General features: G+C 49.3%; 1 protein-coding gene across 1 annotated transcript; it reads left to right on the top strand.

Annotated features, from left to right (window-relative positions):
* Window positions 1-5,170: 5,170 nt before the first annotated feature.
* Window positions 5,171-17,329, top strand: MONOS_8521fu9890fu16700 (uncharacterized protein; the record flags this gene model as incomplete). Its single annotated transcript, XM_067878939.1, has 1 exon — window positions 5,171-17,329. One exon carries the CDS (start codon window positions 5,171-5,173, stop codon window positions 17,327-17,329), a length of 12,159 nt encoding a protein of 4,052 aa, XP_067719728.1.
* Between the last annotated feature and the right edge of the window lie 131 nt (window positions 17,330-17,460).

Genomic DNA, 17,460 nt, shown 5'->3' with positions numbered 1-17,460 from the left:
TTTTTTAGCATTGAAAACTTTTTATTGAAATCGAAAAGTTTTTTGTTATGAAAATAACGAAATAAAAAAATATCGTTTTTCAGCGTGTTCACCAAATGGAGCATCATTCTCACATTTAAGAAAAAATCTTCGTTTTGTTCGAATAATTTTCTGCTGTCTAATCATTATAAGTTTTTTATTAAAATTCTATAAAGTTGTGGAAAATAAAAATATTTCTCGAAAAAGACAAAAAATGAAAAAAGTTGAATGAAAATTGAAAGAGTTGGGTGTGAAACCTGCCCACTTGACATTTTCTTTCGAAATACTCATCTTCTTTCATATATGCCAATGCGTTTTGTATTTTGTTGTCATCGTAAACTCACATTTGGGGAAAAATACGGACTTTCAAGCTTTTTTCACACAAAGCGTGAAAAAACTGTTTCACTTTCAACATTATTAAACTTTGCCAGATTTCTAAATAAATATGATTTTCATATCCTGAAACAGGCATCGTTGAAATCAAAACATTAAGAATTGTGACATTTCACGAATGTTGAAAAATGGACTGATTTTTTGTTGTGTTTTTTGATCTCGAAACGTCAATGAAAAGTGCATAATTTTTCAATGAATATGGCTGAAGAAAAATATTTTCTCCCATTTGTTCAACATTTTGTATTTTGATTAAAAAATCAAAAACATAAAATCATGATCTTTTTGGATCATTTGATTAGGTACAATCCCAATAGGCGGATATAACCCATTATTAAATATGGAAAATTCAAATAAAAAATCAGAAATATCCAAATTGAGCCAAACCTTCAACGATGAAGATAAAACCGTTGATTTTCTTGTGGCAAGGAATCTGGTTAAGAAGCAAATTTACTGTGGCAAATGCAAAAAGATGATTGGATTCAAAAAAGAAGCAGATGAAAGATTTCGCTACCGTTGCCAACACCAATCGGTTAGCATAAGGAAAAATACAGTTTTTGAAAAAATCCGAATAAAAATGCATCAATTTATGAAATTGTCACTGTACTTTTGGATAAACATTACAGCAAAACAGGCCACTTTACTTACAAATCTATCCAAAAACACGGTTTGCCACATTTATTCTCTTTTTAGGAGCGCCGTATCTCGGGAAATGCAGATTATGAAGAGAAGGATTGGCGGAGTCAACAGAATAGTTCAAATTGATGAGATGCTTTTATTTCGCAGAAAATATAAAAAAGGAAGAAAAAAACCTCAGCAGTGGGTTTTCGGAGGTATTGACGTCACTCAAACAGGAAAAGGAAAAAGCACTATGTTTATGGAAATGGTTCCAGATAGAAAAAAGCACACATTACATTCTTCGGTGAGAAGAAATATTGAATTAGGTTCAATAATTAACAGTGACAGCTGGCGCGCCTACAATGGAATGGAAAACCTTGGTTACGCACATAGAATGGTTAATCACAAAAAAACATTTATTAATAAAGAAACAAACACTCACACTAACCGAATAGAAGGTCTCTGGTCCTTGTTTCGTAAAAGCTTACCACCACATGGAGTCAGACATTCAGTAATTCAATCATACATGGATTCTTTCGCTAACAAAAGGCAAGAAGACAGCACTTATTACACCTTTTTGGATACCTTGGCTGTCAATAATATTTATAAACAAATGGAAGTTTGAATTTTTAATTTTTTAATCTATTAACTTTTTTTTTCTTTTTTCAGATGAAATAAAAAACATTGATGAATCAGAATGCCACAAGTTAAAGCACATACCATACTAAGTTATTGTTTTCTATTTGTTCATTTTTCAAACCATTCAGTGTTATTCTTTATTAATTTTTAATGAGCAAACAATAAAAAAATATTATTGTCTTTTTTTTTTAATTTTCTAAATACAGCACCAACCAGCACTTTTCATTTTAAACATATCTTCAACAAAAAGACATGATTCTTATATTTGAATCTATTTCTTTTTTCTTTTTTCACATTAAAAATTATGGGTTATGTCCGCCAATTGGGATTGTACCTTTGATTATTATAAGTTTTTTATTGGACTGCATAAACATTCAAAATGTATTCCATAATTTTTCACTAAATAATAATAACGGAAGTTACATTTGATGATTCTGTTAATATTCAGTACTAAACATCTTGCGAAAAGAAATGGATAAGAAAAAAGATCAAAAAATTTTTTCTTAAAAAATTTCATAAAAAAATTGTTATTTATGGTTCAAATTCCAAAGAATCTTCTTTTGTTCCAGCTCCAAATGGATCTGAATCCTCGCTTTCTGATTTGAAAAGTTCTTCTTCAGTATCTTCTTCATCTCTTGTTCCCAAAATATCATTTATATCAGTATTTTCTTCGTTTTCATCAACTTCATCATCATCAATTTTCAATTCAAATTCATCATCAAATTGAAAATATCAAACTTTTTCTATGAATTCTCAGTTGGATAGAAAACCTGATCTTTTTTCAATGAAATTTGCAAGCACTCCAGGAATAAAACGCTCTCTCACTCCATATGGGGCAAAATATTTCACTTCAGGTATATACACTGAAAAATTTTGCACTTTTCATTGTGTTTTTGAGAATAAAAAACAATATAAAAATGTGTCCATTTTTTGAAATACGTGAAACGCTGGAAAATATTATGTTATGATTTCATCGATACCTGTTTACGGATTTGAAAATCAAATTTGTTTTGAAATCTGAGAAAGAGAAATAAAGTTTTGAGCGAATCAATTTTTTTGTGCCTTGTGCAAAAATTGCTTGAAAGTCCGTATTTTCCCCCATATCTTTTGAAAAAAGATCGAAAATGTGCCCACATACCTTCGATGGTGTTCGTATTGGCTTTCGAAACAGGATCAAAGTGATGACGTTTGTGACAGACGGTTTGGTGTGTGTAACCAATTTCTCCAAAGCAAGTGTAAGCTTTCCACTCGTCGCTGATTATTGTTGCTCCTTCTTTAATTCGATTTTTAATTGTTGGGATAAGGGTCTCTTTTTTTCGATTTGGTGCAATGACCATAAAACTTTTTTCCTTATTCTTCATAACCTTTTCGTTCGACAGCTCCAAATATCCACATCAGTTTTTTCTGCTTTCCTAATTCAAAAAATAGTTATTTTCAAAAAAAATAAGTTAATTTTAATTTCAACAAAATTAATATTCGATGTTTAAACCTATTTTGTATTTCCGTCTCCTCCATGCTACTTCATCAATTTCTCCTATTTTGCCTGCCCTTCCAATTTTTCATTTCTGTTATATATATAATTTTATACAGTTTTCCTTCCCACGCTTGTCCTGTCCCAAATCGTCATTTGATACACATTCAGCAAAAACCCAATTTGCCAATCTTTGATTTCCAGCCAAAACGTCAAAATAATCATCATCACAGTTGAAATAAAAAAATTTGAAGATTCCAAAGTTGTATTTTTGAAGCAGGAAACTCTTTTCTTGCACTTTGGACACTTCAAGAATCTTGAATGTCCACTTCCTTTGCAAATATATTTGACTTTTTTGCAGTGTTGGCAAACTGCAAATACCTTAGGTATATACTGTTGTATCCATTTCCAAGATGATTCTTCAGATGAAAATATCTCATTCAGCGAATGGCATTCCTTTTTGAATGGTTTTTTCCAAGACATGGGTTATTATTTTTGAAATCATAACTTTTTTCGTTCGAAAATTTTCTGTTCGAAAATTTCTTTAGAATTCCAACAAAAGTTCATTGAAAAGTTAAAAAAGTTCTTTGAAAGACATCATCATCTTTATTTGAGTAAAAGCATCTGTTTTTCCAACAGTGGTTATGAATTTTCAATTTGAATACAAAAAATTTTCTCATAATCAATCAATTTTTGAAAAATTGTCTCACCGAAAAAAGTTATGATTTCAAAAATAATATCCCATATGTCGAAATCAACTAGAAAAATTGTCAAAAAAAAAATCCAGAAATCAAAAATATTTGGCTGATCTTTATAGAAATCATTCTTTCGTTCGAGTTTTGCTCAAATTTTTTATCTCAATAGGATTTCGAAAAAAATAAACTACAGTTTGTGTGTAAAAAATATCTGACAAGATCAATATCTCAATTACCGAAAGAAGAAAAAGTCTGATAATTATCAACAAAATATATCTCATTAATACAAACTCATACCACATACAAGACTTTCATGACTTCCTCGTTTATGCTCTGAAAAAAATATTTATCGAAATCTGGTAGAAATTGGATTTGGAGTTTCTCCGAAATTTCAAAAATAATTTTTCTGTGAACAAATGAAGCTGTTTTGAATATTTTGTATATCAAATGAGTTTGCATTGATGAGATATATTTTGAGGAAAATTGTCAAAATTATTCCTCTTGCAGTTACAGAGAAATCGATCTTGTCTGGTATTTTCCACACAAACTGTACAACGGAAAATTCATATTGTTTACGATGTTGTAATTGCAGAAACATAAAATTAATAAAAATCCCATTGAGATAAAAATTTTGATCAAAACTCGAACGATAGTTTGATTTCAAAAAGATCAGCCACGTCTTCTTTTTTCTGGAGAAAAAATTTTCCACATTTTCAAAAGATTTTATTATGACAATTGTGTAATTAGAAAAGGAGTATAATAATATTATGTTTTGGAAAGTGGAGAATATCCTAAACACAAGGAGACCAGATATATTTCATAAAAAATTTTCGTTTTTAATTTTGCTTCCATGGGTAACCCTAACCCAAATATTGCTCCATCAAACCCTAAATCAATATTTAATCCATTCTAAGCTTGTTTCACTAATCGAAACCCTAAAACCTAATAAATAAAACAAAAAACAAATAAATAATTAATAATTAAGGGAAATGATCACTCATAAAAAATGATAAATTCATTCACCAAAGTTTTTTCAAAATCCTTTAATAGAGTTTTTATTTCAAAATGCTTCTATAATATCATTTCCAATATATTTTTTGCTGTATTGCGATTTTTTGTGTTTTATTGCTATATTTTGAATTCCGCTATATTTACAATTTGCCATAACATTTTTTCAAAATTAAAAATCAATCTTTTTAAAAATTTCAATATAATTATATGAGGAAAATATTTGTTGAGTTGATTTCAAAATATTCATTATATATCTGCGTATGCTCACATAATAAATATTTTAAAAAAAAGTTGAAAAATTTAACTGTGTTTCAGTTTCGTTTTTTCAATGCTCCATTGTTGCGTTAAGACAATTCTGCTGTTCCTTTTGGCTTTTGCAACAATCAGCACACATGTTTCCACACACACAAACGAAGATGCAGAATGTGAAAAACACAAGACCGTTGGATTTGACTTGTTTGGTGATAGCCAAATTGCAAACTCCATAATGCACGCTTTCCCTCGTCCACATCCCTCATATTCCCACTTTCGATTGAGCACAAAACACACAGTTGCAGCAGAGTTTGTGATGGCCAATTCATCAGCGGAGCTGAAGTGGTTGAGCATTGTGCAGGTTTCAGGCAAGCAAGGAGTTGTTTGCACAGACTCGTCAAGTGTGAGGGTGGTTGAGTGTGCGCTGAAGCTGGACAGAAGCAGCACAAAAAGCATGTTCTGTGCATCCCGAGCAGCACTTGTGCTGACAAACATCACCCTCTCATTTCCTTTCGCACACAGTGCAGCACAGCCTCTGATATCTTCACAGCCACTCACACACACTGTGCAGCACAACAGCGGGAGAGTGGCTGTGGAGTCATCGCTCATTGCTTCAGTGTGTGTTGGCGCTGAACCGTTTCTTTCTCCAATCCACGTGCCAGCCATCCGTTTGGCAAGCACAGTGTTCATCAATGTCACACAACCACATGCTTCATGTGCTGATGCCAAAAGAGATGGAGGGATGACAGAGGAGCAGCACACACTGATTGACAGCTGCTTGATGGATCGGGTGGAGAATGGATATGATGGAGGGATTGTGTGGGGGATGAGTGTTTGCAAAGGCAGCTTCACAGCTTGGAACTCCTCGTTTTGTCGCTCCACCAGAACTGCCTGCCAACGAATTGAACATTCTGGCTCAGCCACAACTGATGTCAATGAATGTGCATTTCATGGTTTGAAAAACGTTGAATATGGTGGTGCAATTAACCATAATTCAACTGGAACATGCTCAATTCAAAACAGTGAATTCGATGACTGCCACGCAAAAAGAGCAGGTGGTGCGTGCAACATTATCTATTCATCAAAAGTTACCGTTGGAACCTGTGTATTTTCTAATTGTTCAGCAAATGAATGGGCTGGAACTTTAAAGGTGAGCTTTATTAATCAACTGAACGTTGACCAATGCAATGTCACAAACAGTGCAGCATATTGGGCAGGAGGAACAATTGAAGCAACAGAAATTAGAAATGGAAGTTCATTTTCAAACAACATCATAACGTCAGGCAAAGTGAATGTTTCAAATGATAACGAAACTGGAGGAGGGATATGGTGTTCACACACGTTTGGCATGGTGTTTTCAGAGTGCCTGTTCAGATCATGTTCATCTGAAAACAGTGTTGGGGGTGCAATGAGTTTCTCAACTCGAGTGCACGATTATATTTTCACAAAGCTCTCCTTCTGCTTCTTTGATGGGAATCAGGCCAGCAGCACTGGGGCTGACATCTATGCATCACAGGAGTGGAGCACGGTTCTTGTGGAAAGCAACATTGTGGAGTGTCGAACATCAACCACAGCGCCAAACAGATTGTTTGTGGCTGGCAGCGACCGCAGCCACCTGATGAACAGGCTCCTCTCCCGGGCGTTTGTCAGCAAGCACAACGGCTCAGACACCCCGCTCTGCGGCATCACACTCTTTCCCTGCAGCACCCTCGGCTTCTCGCTCACCCTCATCAACAGGTCTGCCCACCCGGTCTCCATCACTTTTGCTCCTGGCACTTATCCCGAGGCAGAGGCTGCTGTCGACTCGCTGGCGCTGCAAGTTGTTGGCCACAAGAGCACCACAACCATCCTGCCAAAAGCCACCACTCGCTCTTTCGTCTTCCTCACCAGTGGACAGCTGACATTTGACTCCTTCACTGTTGTCCACGGCTCTCCATCAGCACAGCCTGCCTCCCACCCCCTGTTTTCTGTCTCGAGCACAGCAGCTGCATGGATCAAAAACTGCCTCATCACTGCAGACACAGCACAGAACAATGTGTTTGGAGCACCCCTCATCACCATGGATGGAGGGGCATTGGCTGTCGAGAACTGCGAGATAAACACAATCACACTCTCGGAGGCGCCTCTCATCCGCGCAGCAGTCACAGCCGAGCTGGCACTCACCAACAGCACAATATCAGCGGTGCAACGGGGTGTGGGGAGCGGTGCAGGAGCAGAGTGCGACATCGAGGATGGCGGGGCTGTGGAGATGAACAATGTGTCGGTGAGTGGGTGCGCATGCTCGAAGGGGGATGGCGGGGGTGTTTGGGTGAGGCTGAGGAGTGGAGGCAGGTTGCAGATGGGCGCTGTGTCAGCAGTGTCGTTTGAGGGATGCACTGCTCCGAACGGGCAGGAGGCAAAGGGGAAGGGAGGTGGGGTGTTTGTTTCGGCTGAAGGTGGAGGATGTGCGATGGTGCTGAAGGAGATGGGCTTCTCGGGGTGCGCAGCGTGGAAGGGGAACAATGTGTTTGTGGAGGCGCCTGTGCTGCGAGTGGTTGTGAGCACCTCCTCGATGGGCTTCAGCAGGAGCGGGATGAGCGACGAGGATCTGATGGGATTCGAAGACGGACATCGAGAAGACCCACTCCCACTGGCACCCTTTCTGAAGGTGTTTTCACCCCCAGCGTTTGTTGGCGGAGCCAAGGGGAGAGACTTCAGCGCCTGCGGGTTTGCCGAGCACCCCTGTGTGTCCATCGGAAAGGCAGCTGGCCTGTGGTTTTCTGGCAGCAAAAGAAGCATCGTCCTGCACACGGGGTTTGTGTGGAGAGAGGAGATCGAGCTAGGCGGCAACGAGTGGAGCATCCAGTGCGAGGAAAAAGGAGACGAGGTTGGTGTTGCACCCTCTGCACCCCCTTCCCATCCTGCGCTCATCACAACCACACACCCTGCACAGCTCATCAACGTGGTCTTTGCTCTGCCACAGACCCTTTCGCAGTCCACAACACACCTCCTGTGCTGCAAGGGTGCCACACTGACACTGACTTCGTGCGGAATCAAAACAGCTGGTGGGGTTCACTCGGTGGCGTTTGTGCCTCTTGCTGTGACAAACGGGAAGATCGAAGCCACAAACCTTGTGTGCTCAGCAATGGCATTGGCTGGCCAGCCACTGATATCGGTTGCAGGTGCTGGGGCAGAGGGCGACTTTGGCAAGCTGAGTGTCGAGTCTGTCAGCACAACTGCCGAGTGCGGGCTGCTCGAGGTTGCAAATGGCGGCTCCTTGAGGGTGTGGAACTCCACAGTGTCCTCGCCCACAGCACCCCTCGCATGTGCGCTGCTCAGCTCTGCCTCTGCAAAGGCAATACTCCTCCAAAACAGCACCTTCGCCAACTTCGACAGAGCCATCCGGAACGGCGGATGCATCGAGTGCACACTGGCAGACGGATCGAACCTGGCTGTTGCTGGGTGCTCCCTGTGCGAGTGCTGCAGCAGAGGCGCAAATGGCGGAGGGATGTGTGTCGAGATGAAGTCTGGAAGCCACTTCTCTGTGGAAGGCTCGACTGATGCTGATGCTGGTGGTGATGATGGTGATGGTAGAGTTGCAGGGTTTGACACGTGTTCAGCATTGAAGAGCGCAGAGGGGGAGCACGGGCGTGGAGGAGGGGTGTATGTGGATGCAGAGGAGGGTGCAACCGACTTTGCGGTGGGGGATGTGGTGTTTGCCAGCTGCACTGCCGAGAAAGGGTCCAGCCTGTTTGTCTGTGGATACGACCTGCTGGCGCTGATCAACGAGCACTCGCTCGGCGCACACAGGGAGGAGGCTGATCTGGGCAAGCTGGCTGGGTTCGAGAGGTGCACCACAGACAGCTCGTTCTGCATCCCGCTGGTGGTGTATCTCTGGACCAACTTCACAGCCGACGGCTTTGTGGACGGGGCGGGTGGAGGCGACTTCAGCCGGTGCGGGTTCAGCGAGGCGCCGTGCAGGACTGTCGACCACATCGTCTCCACCCGGTTCGCGCCCCTCCCCCAGCGCCCTTCCACAATCACCATCGCCCCAGGCTCCACAATCACCAACGCACTCAACCTCCTCCCAGCTGCTGCCCCTGCTGCCCCACAGCTGCTGCCATCCCTCACCATGCAAGGAGCAGCCCAGGCTGCCCGGCTCTCTGTGTTTGATCTCGCCCCAGCCGAGCAAGACGCCTTCCTCGCCTCGGCCATCACCCTCACCCTCCACTCCCTCGCCCTCTGCATCCCTGCTGCCCTGCGCCAGCCAAGAGCCTTCTTTTGCTCCTCATCCCGTGCGCTGTGCATCTCCGCCTGCTCGTTCGAGCTGAGAGAGGGGAGCATGCTGGCCTATTCGCTCATCCTCGTCGAGGAAGGGTCCTTCAGTGCGAGCCAGCTGGCCATCGGCACAGACTCATCTGCAACCGCTGTCTCGTGCATGCCACCCCTGGTTGTGATCCACTCGTCGGGATCTGTGAGCCTGGCAGGCTGCTCGGTGGCGGGTGTGTCTCACTCCCAAGGCAACGGATCCTGGGCTGCTGCGGAGTGCCAAGGGCCGTCAGCAAGGCTCTGCATCGCCAACAGCACCGTGTGTGGATGCAGTGCAGCTGCAAGCGATGGAGCGGGTGGAGGGCTGCTGTGCAGTGCTGCTGGCGGAGCAACAGTCGAGATCAGCAACACCTCCTTCACCCTGTGCAGTGTTCCCAGCGAGGGCACACTCGCAAAGGGACTGGGCGGAGGCGTGTTCCTCGACTGCGCTGGAGCAGCATCTGGCTTCCAGCTGAGCAACACATCGTTCGACCAGTGCAGTGCGTGGAAGGGCAAGAATCTGTTTGTCTGTGCCGACTCTCTCTCCCAGCTCGTCACCCGCACCACCATGAACTTCACCTTCGCGATCGGCGTGGATGAGGCGCCAGACCTGGACGAGCTGAGCGGCATCGACAGGGCAAGTGCATCCCTTGTGCTCCCGCTGGTGCTCCTGCTGCGGTCCTTCGCTCGGCCCTGCGTTGTGGGGGGCGAGGATGGCGTGGATGCATCCCTCTGCGGATATCCCGACTATCCCTGCCAGACCATCCCATATGCTGCCTCCTCCCGCTTTGGCCAGTCCCTCGCTGCCCTCCGCCTCCAGCCCCCTTTCTCCTTCAGAGACACCCTCTGCCTCTGCTCGCAGCCACTCGCCGTCGACTCTGCTGCTGCGGGCACACAGATCGACATCAGGGCTGATGGCGAAGGAGAGGGCGAGGCCTTGGTCGAAACAGGGATCGAAGTCGGCCTCTCGGGGATGTGCTTTGGCCTGCCTTCCTCCTTTGCGCCCCGCCCCCGAGCAGCCCTGTTCTGGTGCAGCGCAGCCACACTCACCTTCACCGCATGCACCACAGCTGCCCCGCCTTCTCCCCTCCAGTACTCCTTCGCTGTCGCCTCCAGCGGCACAGTGCTCCTCTGCCAGTTCGCCATGCACAGCACAGCCTTTGCTGCATCCCCTGCTTTCCTCCTCGAAGGCAGCAGTGCTGCTGGCTCGTTCGTCGAGCTGCACCTGCGCAACACCACCACAAACGCGCCCAGCGGGCTGATCCGCGCAACATCCGGCGCCTCTCTGCGTGTGGAGAACTCGACCATCGCCGATGCCACCATGGACTCGAGCGAGGTCATCTGCTCCCCGCTCACCACCACCTTGGCGCTGAAGAACACCTCCTTCGCCAACATCACCAGGCTGCGTGGAAGCGGAGGGCTGGTGGTCGGGGCTGTGAGCGGGGGAAGGAAGTTCAGCTTCGCCAACTGCACCATGGAGAGGTGCAGCTGCATCGAGAGCGGCAGCACGCGCGGCGGCGGGGTTGTGGCCGAGGTGAAGAAAGGCGGAGAGTGGGTGTTCGAGAAGAGCGCTGCAAGCGAGTGCACGGTGGACGGGCTGGCAGGGTGCGGAGGAGGGCTGTTCCTGCGCTTTGCGGTGGCCGATGTGCGGTACTCCATGAAGGGCATCGCCTTTGCAGCCAACGACGCCTGGCTCGGCAAAGACGTGTATCTCGTGTGCCCCGCCCCGCACGCTGCCCTCCACGCCATCTACTGGGAAGGCTCTGCTGCCGACACAGACCCCGCCACCACCAAGTGGGTCCACGACGACTCTGCACCCCAGGGCGCCAACGTGTCCATCCTCTTCTATCTCTTCCCCCCCTCCGACGAGATCGTGTATGTGCAGAGCGGCACAGACCCCTTCCCGCAGTGCGGCAGCAAGGTGTATCCCTGCGCCACCATCCCCGTGGGTGTGGCTGCGCTGAGCGGCAACAGAACCATCGTCCACCTCACCAACGCAAACACCCTCGCCAGCAGCATCGACCGCGACACACTCTCGCTCACCATCGAAGGAGAGCGCGGCACACGCTCCCACCTCACCATCCAGCCAGGCGGGTGCTTTTCCCTCACCGCGGGAACAGCTGCAACCTCCTTCACCCTTTCCCAGCTCGTGCTCCTTCTTCCCTGCTCCCCTCTCCAATCTGGCCTGTCTGTGCCTTCCCTCATCACTGCTGCCACTGGCCGCTTTTCCGTGGTCGACTGTCTGTTCGGCACACAGGATGGAGCAGAAGACGGAGCAGAGGCATCCACACCCATGGCTGTGGCATCAGGCGAGGGAGGCACCATCCTCTTCGACTCCGTTGCCTTCTCCCACCTCGCCTTTGCGGGAGGAAGCCGGATTGCACACATGGGCAGCGGGAGTCTCACCATGGAGGGGTGCAACATCACGTCTGCCTCAGGCAGCGGAGGAGGGCTGGTTGCTGGAGGTGCGGGTGCAGCGCTGTCCCTGAAGGGGCTGAGGGTGCACACAACCCCAAGCACAGACGGGCACTTCCTCGAGGCCAGCTGCTCTGCCAAGGTGGAGATTGCAGACGGATGCGAGTTCGAGCAGTGCAGCTCGGCAGCGGGGGATGGCGGGTGTGTGTGGTGCCAGATGGATGGCGAGGGAGAATTGGGCATCCACAACTCCTCCATCAAGGCGTGCAGCGTCCCTCCCTCGAGTGGCAGAGGCGGCGGCATCTTCTTGCACCTGCTTGCCCAGCCCAACAACAACAACAACAACAACAACTTCCAGCTGGCTGACCTGACCTTCTCAGCCAATGCAGCCCTGTGCGGGAGAGATGTGTTCCTGATGTGCACAGACCTGAACGAGAGCGTGAAGGCTGCGCGGTTTGTGTCTCTTGCTGGAGACGGAGCAGAGGGAGAGGCAGAGATGGAAGGCACAGACACACACAGGTTTGGCGATGTGCCGGTGGAGCTGCAGCTGTTTCTGAGGGTGCGGAAGGCTGGCGAAGTCGTTGTGTCTGACCAGGGATACGATGTGCTCGGGTGCGGGACACGCCAGCACCCTTGCTTTTCGTTCTGGAGAGGCCACGCAAATGCCGATGCATCCCTGCCCAGCAGGACAATGCTCATCGCCAACTCCACCTTTGTGCAGGATGCCCTGGATGTCTCAGGCTTCCAGGTGCAGTCATCCGACGACGCCTCATCCTGCACCATCTCTGTCCGCTCAGCCGTCTCTTCTTCCGCTGCCTCTCCTGCCTCCGCTGTCCTCGCCACAGCTGCAAAGACTGCCTTCCTCCGCATCCTCTTCGACCTTCCCTCTGCCTTCTCCTCTGGCCAGTCTGTCTTCCTCTCCTCCTCTGCGCCTCATGGCGAGCTCTCCTTCACCAACATCACGTTCTCTTCTGCCTCGGCCTCTGCCTCTGCTCGCTCCCTCAGCTATCTGCTCCTCAGCGCAGCCGGCCAGTCTGTGCACCTCGCCCGGTGTGTTGTCCAGTCCCTCGCCTTTCCCGACGCTCCGCTCCTGCTCATGTGCACCTCCACCATCGCCCACTCCTCCTTCGCCAGCATATCTGCCCCAGCCTCTGCAGACGGAGGCGCACTCAAGGCGGTTCTCGCTGCAGAGCACACACTCGCCACTGCCAACACCTCCTTCGCCCTCTGCTCCTGCTCCCCACACAGCGGAAGAGGTGGCGCCCTCTTCCTCGACTGCACCTCCTCACACACACCCAACCCCTTTGCGCTTGGCCTGGCAACATCATTCACGCAGAACGCAGCACCAGTCGGGAGGCATGTCTTCGTTGCCAGCCTCGACCTCAACGCCACTGTGACCAACTCCGCCTTCGCCTTCGACTGCTCCCCCTTCGCCAGCGACCCAAACGCGTTTGTCGGCAGCGACACAGCCCACTCCGCCACTGACCTCTTCCGCTTCCTCCTGGCGTATCAGGCCGACGCCATCTATCTGTCGGCTGCTGGATCCGACGTGAAGAGGTGCGGGAGCGAAGCCGATCCCTGCGAGAGCTTCTGGAAAGGGATGCAGCAGGTGGACAGCGCAGCAGCACACAAGACCATCTTCATCGACGGCCACACGCTCGTGCAGGACCCCTTCGACCTGTCCTCCTTCACCGTCCAGTCTGCCCCTCCCCTGTCTGAGGGCAGCCCTCGCCCGGCACTCAACGCCCGCAGCACCACAGACACCCGCGCTGCCCCGCTGTTCACAAACACCAGGCAGCTCCGCCTCGACTCCATCGCCATCTGCACCTCTGCCTCCTTCGCGAACGCGCTGCAGGCGGTGATCCTGAGCGAGGGCGGAGACCTCGTGCTCACCCGCTGCGCCTTCTGCTCCAACGCAACCTCCCACCAGCCAGGCGACTATTCCTTTGTGGTGTGCCGGGGCGGCACTGCCACAGCCGACAACCTCGAGGTGAGCGATGTGTGTGTGGTGCCGCCCGTGTTCCGGCTGGAAGGGAGCTGCGGATGCCTCGTGGCTGGCGCGGCAGTGCGCTCCGCGAGGATCGCCTCGGGGTGTGTGTTCTGCTTTGCCAGCGGCTCGGCCGCAAGGACGAACGGAGAGGCGCGCTTTGTCTGCACCAACTCCACCTTCGACACAGTCGCACGGGAAGACGACGGGCCCTGCTGCGTGTCGGCCGAGCCGGGCAGTGCTGTTGCGGCTGAGATGAACAGCACAGTGCTCGAGTCGTGCAGGGCCGGCGCGTCGGAGTGGGGCGGGGCGTGGCTGTGCTGGCTGAGCGGCGAGGGGCACATGCGGATGTCCCAGTGCCGCGTTGTGCAGTGTGCCTGCTCCACCCGCACCGGCAGAGGCGGCGGCGTGTGCCTCGCCTCCGACCTCTTCGGCTCCCTCGACTTCCTCTTCGCAAAGTGCGCCTTCGACGCCAACACCGCCTGGCGCGGCAGAGACATCTTCGTCCAGTGCCGCAACATCCCCTCCCAGATCAACGACACCCAGTTCCGCTTCGACCTCCAGCCCGACAAATACAACCCCGTCAACGCCATCTTCGGCGCCGACTCCCTCGCCCCCGACCCCATCGACCTCATGGACTTCATCACCGTGCTCCAGCTCAGCACCATTGTCGTGGCCTCCGCCCAGCCCAGCCCCGGCGAAGACTCCCGCCAGTGCGGCACCCCAAAGCTGCCCTGCCGCACAGTGGGGTGCGCCCTGGCCCATGTGTACGGCGACCTCTTCCGCATGCTCGCTGTCGACGGCCAGGGCGTGGTGGACGGAGAGGTTGTGCTGGAGGAGCTGAGTGTGTGTGCGCTCGACAGGCTGAGTGCAGACATCCTGTTCGAGGGCGAGCTGGTGCAGACACGCGACTGCCTCATCGAGGCTGTCTCCGCTGTGGCCATCGAGTGCATCTCCTTCATCCTCCCGCCCTCGCCTCCCATCACTCACCCGGCCCTGCTCCACATCCACACAGGCACACTCACCCTCACCAGATGCAATGTCGGTGCGCCTGCCCAGACACCCCCTCCCCGCATCCACACCTTCCTCTCAGCGGAGTCGGCTGCGTGCACGCTCCGCCAGGTGAGTGTGTGCAACATCGTCTGCCATGCAATCGCTGCAGCTGCTGGCGGATCCCTCGTTCTGCACGAGGTCTGTGCTGCTGATGTTGTGTGCCAGAGCTGCGCTATTGCTGCCGACAGCGCAGAAGTCACCATCGCCTCCTCCCGCTTCACACAGATGAAGGCTGACTCTCCCAACACATCCTCTGCTCATGCTGCTCATGCTGCTGCTGCCCTGTGCCTCTCCCGCTGCAACAGCCTCTGCGTGGCCAACTGCACCTTCGCTGGCTGCTCCAGCCCCTCTCCAACAGGCATGTCTGTGTGTGTGCTGGACTCCGCAAACGCAGCAATCGACTGCTGCCTGTTCGACGGGCTCAGCCACACCGCCCACAGACTCCCCCCCGACAACACCTTTCACGAGGAATGCAGCTGGAACGGATCGATGCTGCACCTGCTGCGCGGCTCAGCTGCCGTGAAGGACACAGCTTTCGCCAACAGCCCAGCTGGCGCACTCTCCCTGAGCAACGGAAGTGCGACTGTCACCAAGTGCGAGTTCATGAGCAACAACCCATCCATCGAGGGCTATCCATCGCTGAGAAGAAACATCATCTGCTCTGATTCAGGATCACTGGATGTGATGAGTCTGAAAGGAGGTGATGGATTGAAGGATGGCTCATCATTGTGGATGTTGAACGATGGATGCAGTTTTGAAGGGATTGTTTCTGAGAGAGATTCGCCATTTTTCATTCCTGTTCTGGAGAGTGTTGAAGCAAAAGAAGAGACAGATAGAATGAAAATGACATTCAAAGGATTGCTTTTTATTCCATGCAATCTTTCATTCTCAGTTGTGAAGAGGAAGGGAGAAGAGAAAGAGATTGAAAAACATGATTTTGATTCAAATGGGTTTTTGTCAGAAAGAGAAGCAGAAGGAAGTGTGGCAAAGGATCTAATCAGGAGTTGTGGAGATGAAATAGAAGTGAGTGTTTCAATTTTGTTTGGGAATTCAAATGCTCCTTCATTGACACAGCCATCCATTTTGAAGAATGCAAGTGAAGCAAAGGGAAATGGTGATGAAAGGATTGTTGAAGGTGGAAACAAAGAAATGTCCATATGGCCGATAATAGTAATTATTGTGTGCATTATTTGTGTAGTACTGCTTGTGGTCATAATTGTTCTGGTTGTTCGGTGGAAGAAAGTGAAGGAAAGAAAAGAGGAATTGGAAGAGATTGTGAATGACAACATCAGAAAGGATCCGAAGGCGATTGAGATGGTGACAATGGAGATGTCACCTGAGGAGCAGTGGCGAAGGGCTGAGAGGGAGGCAGAGAAGAAGAATGAAGAGAGGATGAAGAAGAGGGTGTATGAGAAAAGCTTGGGACACTCAGAGTCATCAGAGCATTTATTGAGTGAGAGCGGTTCCACTGAATACATTCTGGGGAGAGATTCAGACAAGATTCCTGAATGGATGCTGGAGAAGGTCGATGAGAAGGAAGAAGATGATGAAGAGACAAGAAAGAGAACACCTTCTCCATCCATTTCATCCACCTCAACAACTGACTCAGATTCAACATTTGTTCGTGGGGAGGATCTGTGCCCAACCACCTCATCAATGTCGAATCTTGTCGATGCAATGGCCTGTTCATCTCCTCACGAGAAGCTGATTGCGGATCTGAGGGATTCGCTGTTCATGTTACTTCATGGAAGGAACAAAACAAAGGAGATGGCGATTGGCACTCTTCAGGAGAGGGAACAGACAGCTGCTCAAATCCTGTTCTGGGTAGCTAATCTCGCTCTTCACTCTTTTGATGAAATGGAAAATCCACTCCAATCATTGGCCAACTTGAGTCCTCATATCATTCTAATCTCCGAACACATGGTCATCTGCATTGTGATGCATTCTGACTTGTTGTCAGATGATGATTCAGATTCATCATCCATTTCTTCGTCAACTGTTGTGACTTCAACCAGTAATGATGACAACGACTCTCTGCCCTCATCGGCATTTGAGGATGAGGGACTTTTCAAAAAAGAGTGCCTGAGGTGGAAGGCACCAGAGCTGCTGATCAACAAGAAGATGGGTGCAACAAAGGAGTCGGTGGCATTCTCGGTCGGGATGATGCTGTGGGAGTGCCTGACGCTCCAGATCCCGTTTGGAGAATACGAGGCAGAAATCGCTGGAGAAAAAATCAAAAATGGGGAGAGGCCGCCCATGCAGCCCATCTGCTCGTCTGCCTTCTCTGAGCTCGTCAACGCCTGTCTGTCGGTGAACCCTGCCGACAGACAGACCCTCACCAGCCTCAAGCGCCTGCTCATCCAGCACTTCCCGCCTGGCGCTGCCATCCTCACCATCTCCGATGCGGTCGACGACACCTGCTGCTCCGACAGGCAGCAGCAACTCTCTGGCTCAGCCTCGTGCAGCTCCATCTCGGCCACTTTCATCTCGTAGAACACTGTTTTCCTCCTTCCTGTCCAATATCTTGTTCATAGGCGTGCAGGATTCGCTTCAACAAGGTGGATGAGTGTTGTTAAATTCGGGACAATAAATGATGAATTGGAAAGAAACACTCAGTTTGTTCC

This window comes from Monocercomonoides exilis (genome assembly GCF_001643675.1).
Source record: "Monocercomonoides exilis strain PA203 chromosome Unknown scaffold59-495361, whole genome shotgun sequence".
Classification (NCBI taxonomy): Eukaryota; Preaxostyla; order Oxymonadida; family Polymastigidae; genus Monocercomonoides; species Monocercomonoides exilis.
Note: the sequence above shows the minus strand (reverse complement) of the source record. Positions and strands in the feature narration are given on the sequence as shown.